Below are 17,194 nucleotides of genomic sequence, written 5' to 3'. Positions count from 1 at the left end.
TTTTTTCTCAGAATGCAGGAGTGTCGTCAGCATGCCTAATCAGAGAGCCAATCACAGCTGATCATGGCTGTTGTCAATGTTCTTCCTCTACCGTGGTGATAAGGTTAATTCTTTGTTTTTGTCATCTTGTAAAAGTTTAATGAATCGCAATTTCGTGAATTAATGCACTCAACTGGTGAAAAATGTATAGTTTTGAGGGCCAATTTCGGAGACTACCGGAGCAGAATTTAGCTGGAGCCAGTCGGAAACAGGAAAGAGATGAACTCCTCCAGAAAGCTCACTTTGACAGGAAGAAGAGAGAGGTTTGTTTTGCTTTCTTATCTAAGAATCTTCTTGAATCATCCATGCTCATCAAATTATCCTCCAAGTTGCTCTCTCCTTTCATGCTACAATCTTCGGGAATATTTGTCGTCCTCAAAACTCTCCCGACAAAATTATAAAACTGTTCGCATTGAACAAGAACTGCCAGATCTTCTGATGGCTAAGCCCTGTTTGTACTGATGTTCCATCAATTGATACGACGAGCTATGAATGTTTTATTGAGCCTTCAAACAGGGGTCTTGAGTATGAATTCACCTATCCTCTTAAATTTCAAGTTTTAATCAACATTTCTTCCTGGGTTGGATTCAGGTTTCCAGCCTGATATTGAGGATTTTCTCATATGATGTAAGTAGAATTGAAGAACCAATTTAATCAAAGTCCAGTACCTACTAATTGACAAGAGCAATCTTCTCTGGCAAAAGAGATCTGTCAAAATCGAACAGTTAATGCGGTGCAATGTCAGCTTGACCCAACGTCTATCCCTATTTTCAGGATGACAGAAAGCGCTTGGTCTGTGCAGTTCAACTCCAAGCTGCAATTCGAAGTTTCATTGCCCGTCAAAAAGTCAAGGCAATTCTCCGTAGCGAGTTTGACCAAGCTGTGAAGCAGTCGGAGCGCCAGTCAGTTGATCTCAATGCCCTGGGACAGCTATCAACACGGCTTTTGTTTTTCTACAAAGCTGAAGTGGATAACCATCGATTGGTCAGTAAACTTAATCTGTAGATACTATTCTAGAGTACCATATCACATCATCACCATCATCATCATCATTACTATCCATGACTTTGTTGCCACTTTACATAATTATCTCCAATGGAAGAACATTTTTACGAAAAAATGTTTCACCCTTACATACCTCGAAATGTGAAAAGTTACCTATTGAAATGCAGCCTTCCCCACAACTATTTTTCATATGGGCAGATTCATGTCTACCCGGGCAAGTCTAGACCTGCCCATTTTTAGCTGGGCCAGTCTACATCTGCTTAAAAGTCTGGATGTGCTCGTAACACATCAACGATGAAACTCCCAAACCACGGATCCTGGTTTGCGACGTCATTGACTTCCTGTCACACTTTATTTTTCATATGGAAAAGGACTCAATGTCTTGGTCCCAAAATTTCTATGACTTTTCTTCCCGGTGCAAGTAAAATCTGGAAAAAATTTCAAGGTATAATGTTGATTTGTTCTCCTTGTAAACAATATAATAGCAGAGATTTTAAATCACTGCAAACAAGTTACGTTGTTTGGGAGTTTACGTTGATGGGCACTTCTTTCCTTAATCATTAGATTGCTGTAATCTTGATTCTTCAGGTAAGCAGAAATGGTGGAATGGCCAGAACTGGTCAGAATTTTCTTCTAAATACTAAGTACATTGGTTTTGACTTGAAAATTTTTCTTTCAGATTTGGTTGGCGAAACACTTACTAAAATTATCTCCAGCCGTGAATGTTTCTAGTTGTCAAAACAAGTCATCTCCATGGCGTTGGAGACTCAAGCGTCTCCTTTTCCTAAATCTTCAGCTGTTAAAAATTGATATTGAATCAGTTGCAGCTCCCTTGCGAGTTTTAGAAGTATTCACATCAGAAGTGAATGACAGCTCTGTCAGCAAAGAAACATCTACACAACATCTAGTTGAGGTGAGAACTTCAACTTCCTGTTTAAGCTGTTTAAAAATTACAACAAGATTATACTTTCATATTGCAATTTTCATGGGGGGAAAACATTAAAATGAGATATATTGTGACACAAAAAAATCCTAATTTTCTTGTAATACTAAATACTGTAATTTATTGTAGGTAATCTATGTTACTTAGGAAGTAGAAAGCATTTTTTGAAGATTATTCCTTCTAAATGGAGTATGTATGTTACAGCCAATGATAGGAGGTGTACTGATGATGTCATTTGCCAGCTAATGACATCCTGACTGGCAAAATAAGTTTGAAAGCATTATCACAATGCTTTCGCTCTGGTTCTACCAGGCAGCATCATCGCCCAATCTTCACATTTTTCTTGCAAGGCTAACAATGGCAAGAGTGCTGGACGAGTTATGGCCAATGTCAGTTTATATTTTAAAGGCCTTCAAACTGGACGAAATATTTCAGAAATAGTAGAAAGGCAAAATTAGACGGTCAACGTTAAAGTTGCCTCTTCATTTGTTGGTGCTTGCTTCACTCTTGTGACACGTATAATTAATATTTATCATGTAAAATTAATATTCGATTTGGTCTCACAGCATAACTTTTACATCGATTGTTTGAACTTTCTTGCCAGCAATGGTTCACAAGACAGTGTGCAAAATTAAAAAAGACAAAGTAACCAAGTGTTAGGTAGCACCACAACCAACTTAATAAAATAAAATGGAATTCTAAATTTTGATTACGCAGTTTCACTAATAAAATGGCTGTTCGAGAACTAATTTTTTGCTTTGTGTGACTATCAAATTCAATACCTGAAACTTTTCTCTTTTTCAGATCCTTGAGTTTCTAGTATCTCGGGGGTTTTTTGGAAGGCTGAAGGAATTTTTAGATGCCAAAACGCCTCCTTTATTGAATGTCTCTCCATCACCACCAACGCCGCTTGCAGGCTGCCTCTTTGATTTAGTTGTCAAACCCATAGCTTTAAGTTCAAATAGTGTCAATCAAAAATTTAGGTAGGTCACTTGGCATCAATTTCAATTTTATTCAATATTATTTACAATACATGGCTGAAGTTTAGTGCAAAAATTCCTCTTTACCCATGAACTCCTTTTAGAGTTCACGTCAACCAAGTTTGAACACTTTTGTTGTTAGAAAGAAAACCTACTATTTTCACATTGGAACTATGTGCAAAAATGAAGACAACATTCCTCCATTTTGCTGAATTTATTTATATATTATCTTATTTGGCATGGATTCCATGTGTATCTTTACTCGTCTTTACTTGCACAGACTGCAGTTGTTTCCTGGTAAAGCTCTTCTGTCATAGTTTTATTTTACTTACCTCTGATGGTTTAACTAAGCCTAACCCTCAATGGCTACAGAACCAAAGAAGAAGCCTCATCTTCAAAATTTTCAGAATCGGCTCCATCTTGATTTCTATTCTCTCTTATTAAAGCAATATGAGGAAACTAGATTCTTTCAAGCTTGAGTGCTCAAGATTTCACTAGATGCAATTATTAGCCAGGTTAAAAAAGACCTCACCAAAAAATTTTTAATTGAAAAATGCCCCAAAAGGGTTACATTAAACCAGAGTCCTGGCTGCACATATTTTGAAGTTCAGGAAACCTTGTTCTCCAGAATTTACATTTTAAAGATTTAATTTGCCATGATCAGAGCTCAAAACTGTTGAATTTAAGTGTAATTTCGTGCCAACTATTTACACTGTTATAAACTAAACCACCTTCAACTTACTGTTTGGAATGTTATTGAATTTCATGGAGTCTACTTCACAAAAATCTGTTTCATGCAAAAGTTTTCTCCGTCTATCATTCTCTCATTTCTTGAGGATGGTGTAAAATTGGCACTATTTTGGCTCAGATGATGATTTGTACGCATAAACTATGAAGTTTGATTAAAGTGTAACCAGCAATATTTCCAAAATGGTCAAACTAAATAATTTTATTAAAAGATTATTAATTTAGTCTTTTGGTTTGGTCCAGATACAGTAATAGTGCTCCTATTAACCGACGATTTACGGTGAGGGCTGCGTCACATAATCAAAATCACCTAGAAAAGACTGAAAAAATGTCATTTCTATGTAACCAAAAAATACAAGGTTGGCTAATTTTACATTGGATTTGTAAAACATAGTCATTCAATGGGAAAGAAACGCAAAAAACCACTTACACTGTTCGGCCAAAAAATCGGTTTTTGTTGTATCAGCCAACTTGTCATAACCAAAAACTCATTGTCAGTCATGACTACTTCAGATAACTGAAGCGTGGGATAATCAGTGGTTGGGGTATTGGGGTGTTATTTCATCAGTATTTTTCAGAAAAGGCTTTTCTTCTGTATATTTTGTTTTTAAGAAAAACCGCTCTAATAAGTATTTCTTTTTTTTCTTAGTAATTTAGTGTACGAAGAATTCGCAAATAACTTTTTTGTGCACCCATTGTCGGAACCCGTAAAAATGTTCTTCTTACCCGCATTTTCTTCATGGTCTGGTTTCCCTCATCAGCAGTTCTTACAATTTATCCGTACTTCAGAGAACATCAGTTACTCGAGCAATCTACTTTATTCTGTCCTAGCCCTCACAGAACAATGCATGGGTAAGTCATGGCTCGAATAATTTTGGTGGCCGTCTTTTTTTTTTTTTTCATAGGCACAGTTAAACTTATTATTTAAGTGTAAATGTTTATATATCTGACTTGTATCTCAGACCTAGTATTAGAGGCAAAACTTAAAATCAATGGCCAAAGTTTAGAACCTTGTAACTCCGTTTGCAACATTCCAGACTACCTGTCATACTTTATTCTTTCTTTGGAAAACTAGTCAATGTAACTTCTTGAAAATTTCCTCGATTTTTCTTCTATTTTAGCAGTGTACTCTGCATAAATTTCAAGCTAAAAGCTTGGTTTTCTTCGAAAGATAAAAATGGAGCGGAAATTTTGAGACATTGCATTAGAGGTACAAGGCCTTGCACTTTAGCCATTGATATGATGGATGCAAAAACATAATGAAGGCAAGTCTATCTTGGAAGTAGAAATTTTTATCTTATCTCTAAATTTAACATCAATATGATTTTCCCTCATTTAGGGGTGAATTTTAATAATATGCATATTGATATTGCTTTGACTTGAAACCTCCTAAGGTATTCCTTACTTGCATGTAACATATTTGTGGAAATTCCAAAGGACTTCTAATCAAAACATTCTTAAGGAGCGTTTTAAAATTTTTGACCACCTCATCAATTTTGAAAAAAGATATGTGCGTGGCAGTTTAGGACTGAAAACACATGCATGATTGGGATGCAGACAAGATTGGAAAATCTTACAATGCATGGAACGAGTATCATTAGCATAAACCACTCAAGATTCTATTCAATTTCAAGCTCACTTAGGCGTTTAAAACCCTCCTGCAGGTAGATTCCTTCTGCTCATAGCAGTTCTATGTGTAAAGGGCCCCTGTCTTGGTAATTAAAGGTTTCAACTTCGATTTCCACCACGACTGAAGTATAATGATACTTTTAATCCAGCTGCCAAAAGATCAGTACTCAAAACAGAAAAGTACTTTTTAAAAAAGTCCATTGTTGGTAGACCCCTACCATTTGATGACAAATGATCAACTTTCAAATAATTTTGTTTAATTTTAATAATTTCTAAAATATGGACATTTCTCTCTTGTTCAGCAGCTGAAAACGTCAGCTGGGAAATACTGTCAGAGCATCTGCAAGTTTTAGCGTTACTCAGCTGTAACATAACAAAATTGCATGGTTTACGAAAGTCCAACACAGAAGATAATGAAGATAGCTCCTCTGATGAAGAAGCGGACATTGAAAATGCATATAGGAATAAACATGAAGCCCAAGTATGTATTCTCCCTTTTTTCTGCACCATATATAAATTTTGTTCTCTTTAACAATTTTGTGGGAATCTTGATAAATTGGTGAGTAGACGTACACATGTTATAAGTTTAGTTAAGTTAACGTGTTTTCATAGCAAAATTTTTCTTAAAGTCTAATGAATGGGCCAAAAATTGATAATCTTTGAGTAAAAACTAGGTACTCATAGTGAAATGTTGAGTTATAAGCAAAATGCAATCACAAACTTTAAAAGCTTGTAGGTCTGAAAGTCAATAACATTTTTCCAACTTATTTAAGTTGATATTCTAACACTAGTGTTTGATTCTGTGTTTAACTTTATATGCAATTATAAAATGTATCATATAAAGACGTTATGAGATTTGTTTTCTCTGGTTCACTATAAGTTAATCACCTTTATTTTCACCATCCTCATTCTAACCTTTTACTTTTTTTTCAGCTACTGCGTGAATGTAGTGCGCTGATAAACAATCCTAACAGGGTCAACTATTTGCTTCAAGCTGTGGAGCATTGTGATGATAGCCATGTCATGCAGTCTCTTTGTAAATTGTGCCATAACCTCTTGATTTCACAGAAACAAGCAGTTCATCAGTACAAGTAAGCAATTCATTTTTCATGATGTGAAATGATACTCATATCATGAAATTTATTTTTAAAATCAAACTCAAATGGGACTAAAGAGCCTTCAAACGACTGCTTCAGTATATATTCCTTTCTTGAAGCGAAAAAATGGGGGTTGGTGGGGGTTGAATGATATATTCAGGAGTAGAGAGAATAAAACAATTCCATCTGTAAAGAAATTTCAAGATTTTTTAAAACCATGCGATTTTTGGCTAGGCGACCCAAAGATGGTCTCAAATAATAGTTGTTTGGGGCTGGTTGATGATGAGGGACTGCAAGAAGATAGGGCTATAACTGGAAAGCGCAAGATTACCACCTGGGGATTTTTGAAGTGTCCAAAAAGAAAAAAAATATCAGTGTGAGAAAATTTTCGGTAGAAATCATGGGGTCTTTCTAACAACATTATTTCTTCAAAGTAAATTGCAGCAATGTATAGAGAGGGCTTCAAAATCTAGATACAATCTGCTGTATAACAGGTATTGTATGCCTGTAAGGTAACCAGTTGCAATACAACTGAAATTCTTTCAGTTAGTGACTGAAAGAAAAAGACTTTAGAACGCGTTCGTAGGCAAGAAACCCACTAACAAGCTCATCATCTCTTACACAAAGGAACGTATCACTTTTGCCCTATTTCAGTGTTTCAGAGAACATTTTATTTTGTCTCGGTAAAATCATCCTACAAATTAGTTTACGATTGATCAATTGATAATGTTTTTGGTTTCCTTTAACTCTTCGGTCTTTATATATAACAGTATGTTATTGTGTAAATCTGTCCAGCAACCCAATGGGTATTGGCCATGATGCAATAGACTGGTCACTACTTGTCCTCTTTCAGAGCATTTGCGATTTTTGTGTAAAAATAATATTTTTCAATTTCAGAATTTTATATCTGCTTGCTCTGCAGCCAAGTTTCCTAGCCAAACTGTGGAATGCCATCTTGTCTGTAAGGCAAGCAACTTTATTTGGGAACTCCTCATCTCTACTTTCTGATCTTTCTTTTGGAATTATGTTAACTCCTACTGATGCGGACCGTATCGTCCCTCTCCTGGCAACGTTTTGCGCATTATTCTCTCTGCTCAATGCTACTTTGCATGATGGTGAATTCTACAATGATGATCAGCAGCAACCGAGTAAGTTCGGACTCAGTTTTTCATTGTGGAGAAAGTACATTTCTTCTTGTACGAAAGCAGTGGTAATATTTTGAAGTTCCTTGCTTGAAAAAATAACTTTAGTCAATTTGTTTTTATTTCCGGATGCACAGCAACGGCAACTGATAAGATATTGTGCCTCAGAAAATAATATGGGACCAACCAAAGTTGTTTTTTCAATTAAGGAACTTCAAAATAACAGCATTTTTCAATGGTAAAAAAATTTGAACTTTATTGCTTTATAGCTAAAATGATTTTTGAACTCAAGCCAAAACTTTTAGTGGAAGATTATCTCATCATGAGGTTTCGTTTTGGCCACATTTTAACAAAGTCTCTAAGTTCCTCCGAAAAGGGGCAATCTTGTGATGGGCGCTCTCGCAAATAAATCTGGACTGGTTTTGGTGGATTTGGTTCTGAATTGGGTTTCCACGAAAAAGGACAATTTTTTGACAGGCTCTCTCACAAATAACTATGGATTGGCACTGTTGGTCTAACAAGAACAGTTAATTTTCAAAAGATTCTGAAAAATTCACTGTGAGGTTCTTTAACGTCCTCCCGCAATTTTAGAGATGTCCATCAGAGACGTTTTATTCTGTATCATGATGTTTTTGTCATTTTAAGTCAATTCCAAGAACACAAAGCTGTTATTTGTTTTACTGATGTCCCAAAGTATCTTCTCTCCCTAATTCTATTTAGTACAGTCTTCTGAATTTTAAAGTTTCTGTGAATTTGAATTTTTACAGGTGGACTCATGCCTTTCTCTCTTTCGTCACTGGTTCAGATGACATTAATTTTGAGGGATGTAACTTTGGGTCTCGTGGAGCTGGCTTACCCTGAAACACGACCCAGTGTTCGAGACCAGTACAGATTTGAAGGCTTCTCATCTTCCTCCAGTACTTTTGAGTCTGTTGATACTGTTGTATGGGCTCATCTGTTCAAAGTAAGTTTACGACTGCTTTCTATTTTTAGGATCATCAGTAGTCAATTGCCGCCCAATCGCAATTTTATCTAAACTCATCATGATTATTTCAAAGATAATATTGTCAATAATGAGCATTGATAAAGTAGTGATTTTGATTCAGTAAATTGTTTTAAATCGCAATTTTCATTTTCTATAATATATGGAAAAAATGTTCATTGATAAAATTGCAGTAAGCTACCAATTGAATGCAACCAGAGTGATAATCGCTCATTTGGTTTGTCTTCTAAAATCCTTGAGACATTAAAAAAAATAGTCGAAAGATACCGTGATTTTAATTATGAAACCAACTTTTTACTAATCGATGAATTACAAAACATTGTCAAACTTGTAACTGCTTCTCTAAAGAAATGAACTTTACAGGTTTGCGTTGCGCTATTAAGGAATTTGAACGCCCGTGATTTGCGTCGACAGTTCTGTCCAGACAATCATTGGGTAAGCAGTAACATATCTTTGCACCAGTTTGAAAAACCCACGACTCTCTCAATGCATAGAAGAGGCAGGCTGCGAGCTTTGTATCGTCCTTTCATGGAAAGACCCAGTCTAACAAGAGAGGAGCTAGGTAAATTTTTTCTCTCTTTCTCTCTCATTTTTAACACATTGTATGTGAAGTAAGTGCTGAGGTGTGCTTTATCATTCATTTTTTTTTTTTTTATGGTTTTAATGCGTTTTATCGGGTAGATCCTGCGGCCTTGGATGGGGTCTGGAAATATTAAGAGGGTAATTTGTTAGTTTGTTTTAGGTATAGAAGAATAGGAGTGTTAATTAGGTTTAGATTTAGAGATTTGAGATGATTTGTAGGGGATAGAAGATTAGAAGAGCTTTAATCATTCATTTTTAGTAAAACTTTTTCTTCTCAGCAGGGGTGTAACAAATTTCAAAGAGCAAGGTGCCTCTCGTGATCCAGTATTTTTGCTTATCGACTAACTTCTTTTTGTTTCATAGAATGATGTCTAACTTCATAAAAAAGAATGCCGAATTTCACAACAAAATAATAGGTGGTTTGATCTAGTTTTATGATGATGAGTAATAAAGAAAGTCAAATTGTCTTATGGCCCAAGATATACCTCAAATCTAACAAGATCTGCAGACCTCAAGATTGGACATCCTCAGCACCCTTGATTTTTAGTTCTTTTTAGGAGGATACTCATGTTCATATTCATTTGCCAACAAAAGCTTTGCAAGCTTTGCTTTTTGTGCAAGCTTTGTTAGCTTGCACTAAAAATTACACAAGGATGAATTCATGAAACGCAATGAAAAATACTGAAGTGACCAGCATACAGCTGTACAACATTCACTTCAAGCATGAAAAGTTTTGTCTTTTTAACTTTGAAAGCTCTCTGTTAAATTTTCGGTAAACTGTAACCAGTATTATAATCAAGCACCGTTGAAGTTTATTTTATTTCAAATAGGTGCCTATTCAGCAGAGGAAAAGCACACTTGTTTTTTTTCTGTAGATTCCTCTCGAAAAACGTTTCAAGATCATGGAAAAGATCAAATGCGGATGCACACTTGTTCAGTTCAATTTATAGTTGAAAAAAATTATATTATATCTCCACAAAAGGAAAAGAGCTAGTGATATATGAATTTATCAGTTATGCAAAATTAGGAGGTCTCGCAGTTTATAGAATGGAAGTCTGATCATGCCTAAAAAAAGTTTCAAAGCTTCTGTTTTTTCCCCACAGTGGTTCTCAGGGTAAAAAACAATTTTAGCTTTAGTTCAGATTTACTCTGCTCGGTTTATTCATTTCAAATCTGTATTTTTCGTATTTTTCTTCTCCTTTTTTCCCCCTCTCCTAAGAAAAGTCTTGTTCTTTCTCAAGCATGTGACATAAAAACTGAAGATACGAAAGTAACAAATTTTCAAGCCCCTCGCAATGTGGAACGAGAGTTTATCTTGGAGAATTTTAACTGTTAACATGGTAACTGAACACTTCTAGCCTTTTTTTTTGGTTAGGAGCCTTTCAAATTTTTGTCGTATGTTTAAAATTGGTGTTTATCATCACGATTTGCAGAGGAAGGACCTCCACCATCAACGAAAGAAATCAGGGTCATGACGATTCTCAAAGAGCTGCCATTCACAATTCCATTCCAAGAACGTGTGGTAGTGTTTCAAAACATGGTTTACAAGGATAAAATGATCCATCGCGGGCTCTCCTCTCATTTCTTCGATGGCTCGGAAATTAGAATAGGCGTACGTCGGAATTACCTGTATGAGGATGCTTTTGAAAAATTATCCCTAGAAAATGGTGAGTAAAATCTAAACCTACTGCATTTTGGATGTTTTATAAGTTTTTATTTAAGAGCACTTGCACTGAGCACTAACAGGGCGTCGTAAGATCCAGGAATTACCTTGGAAGGAGACATTTCTGACGAAGATTCTTGTGAGAACCGCATTTTCAAGTTTTATAAAGTTCGAAATAGGTATCTGGCTGACCAAAAGAGGCTTAAAGTTGTAACAAAAAGAACGTTCCTCATTAGCTCAAAGCTTATAATGTCTAATGAGGCGGCAACCCATGGTTTCAACCATGTTAAATCCGATGCAACATGGCCATCGTACCATTCAAATCACTAACAAATGATAATATTTCAAATAAGGGATACAAATATTCACTTCAAACAGTAGTATTAGTGCAAGCATGCTCATGAAACATGACTTCCTTTTACAATTGTGACCTAAAAGTAAATAAACAAACAAGGGTTAAATAATAAACGAAGGCCAATCCTTCATGAGATTTGTTGGCACGATGTTTTGCCATTTCAAACAGAGTTGCATTTTTGGCGACTTTAAAAGTCTTTCTCAGCTAAAATTTGAGTAAATATGAAATGAAAAACTTAGGCATTCTCTCTTTTTATGTACTCTCTAATAATAGTAATAATGAATAAATAGATAAATAGAGAAAAAAACTGCAACAGCTTTATTGTACAGGATGATCCAGAAGTTCCGTACCACCAGCACCATGCATTACCCATGTAACTTTCTAACAAATTGGGATAGAGAATTGAAATTTTTCGAGTGTTTTTTTCTTAACTCAAAGAAAATGACCTCTGAGAACCCTCCAACATTTTTAGAGGGACACAATATTTTTGCAGGGATCATTCAGAAAAGAAGCAAGAACCCTAGAGATTAAAGAGGTGGTGCGGGACTTTCGAAACACTCTATATTAAGCTATTGAAGAATAAGCTCAGTCTCATTTCCTTGTTATTGTCATTAGAACCAAGAGTATAACTTACCAAACAATTAAGAGAGTAATTTTTCCTCTATTGCAAAGATTTATACTACAGTAAGTAACCAAAATAACGTCCTGTATTATAACATCAATTCAAAATTCTTTGTTTCAGAACCAGATCTGCGGAACGTCATGCGTGTCCAATTAACAAGTACAATAGGGGTTGATGAAGTGGGCATCGATGGAGGAGGTCTTTTCCGTGAGTTTCTAGCTGAGTTGTTGAAAACAGCATTTGACCCCAACCGAGGGTTCTTCAGACTGACCACCGACAATCTATTGTACCCCAACCCAAACGTTCATCTGCTGCATCAAAACTTTCAACCACATTACTTTTTCATAGGCCGAATGTTGGGAAAGGTATGGCACCTCTTGATTGAGTTCTCATCATTTTTCAAAATCTAAGGAATTTTGCAACAAAAGCTAATTTCAAAATAAATTACTGTAATTATGACCATCCATGGAGAATGGGACCTTTGCCGATAACTTAGAAGGCTAAGACAAATTTTACTCGGTATTTGGACTGCTATCGTTGACCTTGTAAAAGCATCAAAATAAAATTTTATTATCACGCTAAATTGGCACAGCTTGAACAGGCAGGTAACAAATCTTTACTGGATCTGTTAATAAAATTCAACTAAAATAAGTTCCAGGAAAAAAGTGAAAATGATACATTCTTAAAGTATTTTTGAACTCCAAGTCTAAGTTTGTATTCAAGTTTTTCCCTGTCGGATTTTTTTAGGCTATGTATGAAAACTTACTGGTTGAACTTCCCTTGGCTGAGTTTTTCCTATCAAAAATAACAGGACGGAATTGCGATGTCGATTTTCACAATCTAGCGTCTCTAGATCCGGTCATTTACCGAAATCTACTTTATCTTAAAACATACGATGGAGATGTAGCGGATCTTGGTTTGGACTTTACCGTTATGACCAATGATTTTGGAGAGTGCAAGGTAAAACTGACTTTTTTATCTCTCTTTTCAAAAATTTTCACAAGGGTTTTACTGATTGATTTGAAATTAATGTGTATGAGCGTAAATGAACTAACCGCTTTGTAAAAAGTAGGATTTTCTTTAACCCTTTGCCGATCCCTCTGAAGTATATCCGGGCTTCAAAAAGCGTCTTTGTAAGCTCTCTCATAAATATACTCGGATTTTGTCCATTTTTGCATTTCCCACCTTGGCAACTATTTGAATCATCATAGCTGGCTATATAGTCAGGCTACTATTAGCCTGTACATTCATCTTATCAAGGGCGTTGTGAAGAACAGCTTTAGCAACCCATTAAAAGAGTCGGTGCAGTTTAAAACGCTAAACCGATAGAACGGTTGGTGGAATTTTGACTGTCCACCAACCGTCCTATCGGTTCAAAAGTTTACGGTTCAAGTTCCTAATTTACGACCTTTTTTCCTCTTTTTCCCTTTAATATTTGACTATTAACCCTTAAAAAGTTTCCGTCCTTCCAAATTTTTAGGACCTTTCCAAATTTTTACGTCCTGAGGCAGGCAAGTGATGGAACCTCTGCCTCAATTATGCTAAACATTGTCTGTACTTTTTTTTAAACATAGTCGTAAAACTTTGCAGCAGTTCATCCTTTTTCCTCTTTCATTGATTTTGAGTTCTTTCTCTTTTGACAGGTGAATGAATTAAAACCAGGAGGTTCAAACATCCCTGTAACCAACGCCAATAGGATAGAATACATTCATCAAATGGCAGATTACAAACTGAATAAACAGATTAGGGCGCAAGTTTCTGCTTTCAAGCAAGTAAGTTTTGGGTTTATTATAAAATAAAGTTTTCTTTTCAAAATTCTTTATTGGACTGATACTTAGAAACTAGGAGAGAAAGATCTTGAATTTGGAGCGTAGCAAAAATCCATGTTAAATATGATTTTTTCAATACCTGATTATGATGGACCCTTAGACAAGGTCTGAGGTTTAGAAAAAAACGTCTTTCATTTCCTCCTCAAATCTTACGTTGAAAAAAATTCTCAGAAAAGGAAGTTCGGAAATCAACTACTGGATGAGACAAGACACCGAAATAGAGGGTAGATTATGTCAATGATGTAATACGCAGCACTACTTTCTGCTTAAGTTCGAATGAAGGCATGAACTTCAATGGTTTTTTTGGGTAATTCCTATTTATACGGAAAGTCCATTTAAAATGCTGTGTAAAAATTGTTGGCCTTATTTTTGTTCATATGTTCGCTGGTTGATTATTTTTGAACTCAAATTCTGATGATCATGATTCTTTTTTCAGGGATTAGCAAATGTCATTCCGTTAGATTGGTTGTATATGTTCAACAGCAAAGAGCTTCAAGTACTGATTTCTGGCGCTGAGGTTCCTGTAGATTTAGCTGATTTAAAAAGTCACACCTATTATAGTGGTGAGTATTGAAACTTCATTCAGCCTCTTCACACTGAAATCGTTGCTTCTAAAGTCCCTACTCGTGACAAATATTCATTCAATTTTAGTTTTAATTGTTTCCCATTAAAGAAGAGAAAGAAATACCATTAGTGCTTGAAAAAGAGGTTGTTTTTGAGCAGTCAATTAAATTAAGCTTGCAAAAGCTTTTAACTTAGTACTGACTGAAAATTTTTTGCTCTTTATTATTTTCATAGACAGTCGGAAACCCTGCAATGTTGTGTTCATTCGTCAAATATTGTTAGCGAAAATCCTGTTTCATAAGCAAAATATCTTATCACTCCTGAACTAGCATTTTTTGCCCGCCAAACCCAGCAGTATGAGTAATCAGAAGGGCAACAGAATACTTTTGAATGATCTGTAGAGCAATATCCATGGTGCTATCATTGCTATCTATTGAGAAATTGGGCGAACTCGCCTATTAATTGTTTGAGTCAACTCATCTATGCACAGTTGTTTTGAGGTGCCCCTCACGAGTATATATGTTATATGTTGTATTTATATTGCATCGTCTCTGTAGAGCCCCTATACCATATCCAAGAACATCATACCACAAAACGACATCATGTGAAGTTCAAATTGCGAGTCTCAGGATTCGTCACAGTTTTTTCAGTCACAATCATATCATCTGCAAAGAAGATGAACGCATCTGTAACTTCTGCAATTTATCACCTCTCACCGTCAAACACGTGATTATGGACTGCTCTGCCCTCAGGGATCTCCACTCATCGATTTACTCACCAACAGCCAAAAGGAATACAAACCCACTAACCTGCGATGAACCCAATGTCACAACCAAACTATTGAAACTTTTTGCCTACCTTAATTTAAAAATCTGAATATTTGTATATGCGCCCATCTTCCATATTTTTTTTAAACAGGTTTATAGCCTAAGATGCTGAATGTCTAAAAATAAATTAACTAACTAACTCTCTATTAGCAAATGGGTTCATAACTGTCATCTCAGTTAGTCTAAAAAAATTGAGGAACACGGGTTCAGATAATTTTTATTTTGGGTTTTCTGTAGAGCTCCTTCAGAAATTGACATCTAGAGTGAGGACTTAATTATAACTCAGAAAATGCTGTTTTTAATTCTGTTTTAGGTGGTTTCTCTGATAAACATCCCACAATTGACTTATTTTGGAGGGTTATGGAGGATTTTAGTGAGGTGCAGAAGAAGCAAGTGTTGAAATTTGTGACAAGTTGCTCGCGGCCTCCATTACTAGGATTTAAGGTAAGAAAATTTGATACTGTAAGCCAAAAAAATATCTTTGAGAAAAAAAGGCTGCTTGCAATTAAGGCATTTTGGTTGACGATGGAGGTGGATGCCAGTGTTCTTGTCATCAATTCTCTCCAAAGAAGTTATACTTCATTAAGTGCTTCCTGTCAATTTTTGCCATTACAACGGAAATTAGAGTGTGTATTTGCCTCTTTGAATTTCGGATTTTGCAGAAATATTGATGCAACATTGTATCCAGCCCTGTCCTGGTGTAAAAAAATTTTTTAAGGACTTACAGCATTGTAGAAATTTTCCAGTTATTTCCTGCAACAATGACTCTTTTAAATTGTGCACCATCTATTTTCCAAGATGAGAGATGATATGTAGAATAACGGCAGTCTTCATCTCTTTCCAAAAAGTAACAACCGATGGTACTAAAAACACAGGGTTGCCACAGTCAACCCTGGGGCCTGTCACAGGGGAATGTCAAGGAATTTTAAATGTTAGAAATAACCTTGAAATATTAGGAAAAATGACAAAAGTGTCAGGATGAAATTGTTAAGTCACCTTTATTCACTTTCTGAATTAAATTAGATGTTTCGAACAACAACTTTTGCCTGAAAACTATTTCAAATTGTGTCTTTCTGACCATCTGGCATATCTTTGATTGCCAGAGAATTTTACCAAAATGTGTCAGGGAAATTAATTTCCTAAATTCTGTGCCAACCCGCAAATATTCATCTTAAATGTGACAAGTTTTAAATAAAATTTAAATGATTTTTGGGCAGGAACTGGATCCACCATTTTGCATACAACTTGCAGGCTCATCTGTGGATCGGCTCCCAACATCAAGCACGTGTATGAATCTTCTGAAACTACCTGAATTCACAGACTACCAGTCGCTAAAAGATAAACTCCTTTATGCCATTCAATCAGGTGCTGGTTTTGAACTCAGCTAAGCAATACTCGGCAACAATAAGGCATGAAAATATTTTCCTCTAAATCTGTTGGTATGTATGAAGGACAGAAAATTCCGTTCAATTCACTATCGGTGGAGGCGGTACTATTTTGTTAATAAAATTTGCATTTTGCGATGCAGGTGAGCTATCAGTGAGAATACTCTCAATTGTGATTTTATCTGCAATTATTGTACATCAGTTTTTACGAAACGATTGTAATTGTTTGTAAAGTTGGACTATTTCTATGTGTAATTTTTGTAAGTGTAATAAAGTGTGTCGCGAATCATTTTCTTTCAAGTTGTTTTGGCAAAGTCCTGGGCATGTACTTTCAAAAGTTTTATTATATGTTTTAATAAATATTGTTTTTCATATGATCAAGTTTTTTTATGATTTCTCGGGGAGGACGGACCTTTCTCCATGGTGGCTATACCTCAATTGAATCTCTTTGTCCGAAAATGACCTAACTCGGGTATTTTTTACCATGTTAATTTTTTTTTTTGGCAAATATACACTCCTTTTCTGGCTGTTCAGCAGTTTTTATTGTCTCCTGAAAAATTTTATTTTTCCGATAAGGGTCGATTTCGAACTGAGCGATTGAACTGTAGCAATACTTCTCTGAAAATTTCTCTTACAAGTTTCTATCTTAATATAGCAGTTGAACAACATCATGCTAAAGCAACCTTAATACATTTTATTAAGATTGTGGGGTTTTAATGCTATTGCAGTCCTTAACAAGACATTTTTTTACTCATTTACTCATTTAAGGGTCATCCCAAAAA

At 35.5% G+C, this 17,194-nt stretch overlaps 1 protein-coding gene across 2 annotated transcripts; it reads left to right on the top strand.

The window, feature by feature from the left end:
- The first annotated feature begins 56 nt into the window (after window positions 1-56).
- Window positions 57-16,789, top strand: LOC109038646 (ubiquitin-protein ligase E3C). 2 transcript variants are annotated; one of them, XM_019053771.2, is made up of 17 exons: window positions 57-302; window positions 814-1,023; window positions 1,724-1,957; window positions 2,792-2,970; window positions 4,364-4,566; window positions 5,649-5,824; window positions 6,277-6,434; window positions 7,338-7,588; window positions 8,350-8,546; window positions 8,949-9,147; window positions 10,601-10,834; window positions 11,928-12,172; window positions 12,555-12,767; window positions 13,451-13,579; window positions 14,073-14,199; window positions 15,341-15,471; window positions 16,245-16,789. In XM_019053771.2, the coding sequence occupies exons 1-17, from the start codon at window positions 183-185 to the stop codon at window positions 16,413-16,415; spliced, it is 3,177 nt and encodes a 1,058-aa protein (XP_018909316.2). In that variant the 5' UTR covers window positions 57-182; the 3' UTR covers window positions 16,416-16,789. The 2 variants fall into 2 exon arrangements, with proteins under 2 accessions (XP_018909316.2, XP_018909315.2); XM_019053770.2 differs by having other exon boundaries at window positions 5,646-5,824.
- The last annotated feature ends 405 nt before the right edge of the window (window positions 16,790-17,194 follow it).

The sequence above is a fragment of the Bemisia tabaci genome, unplaced genomic scaffold (assembly GCF_918797505.1).
Source record: "Bemisia tabaci unplaced genomic scaffold, PGI_BMITA_v3".
Lineage (NCBI taxonomy): Eukaryota > Metazoa > Arthropoda > Insecta > Hemiptera > Aleyrodidae > Bemisia > Bemisia tabaci.
Note: the sequence above shows the minus strand (reverse complement) of the source record. Positions and strands in the feature narration are given on the sequence as shown.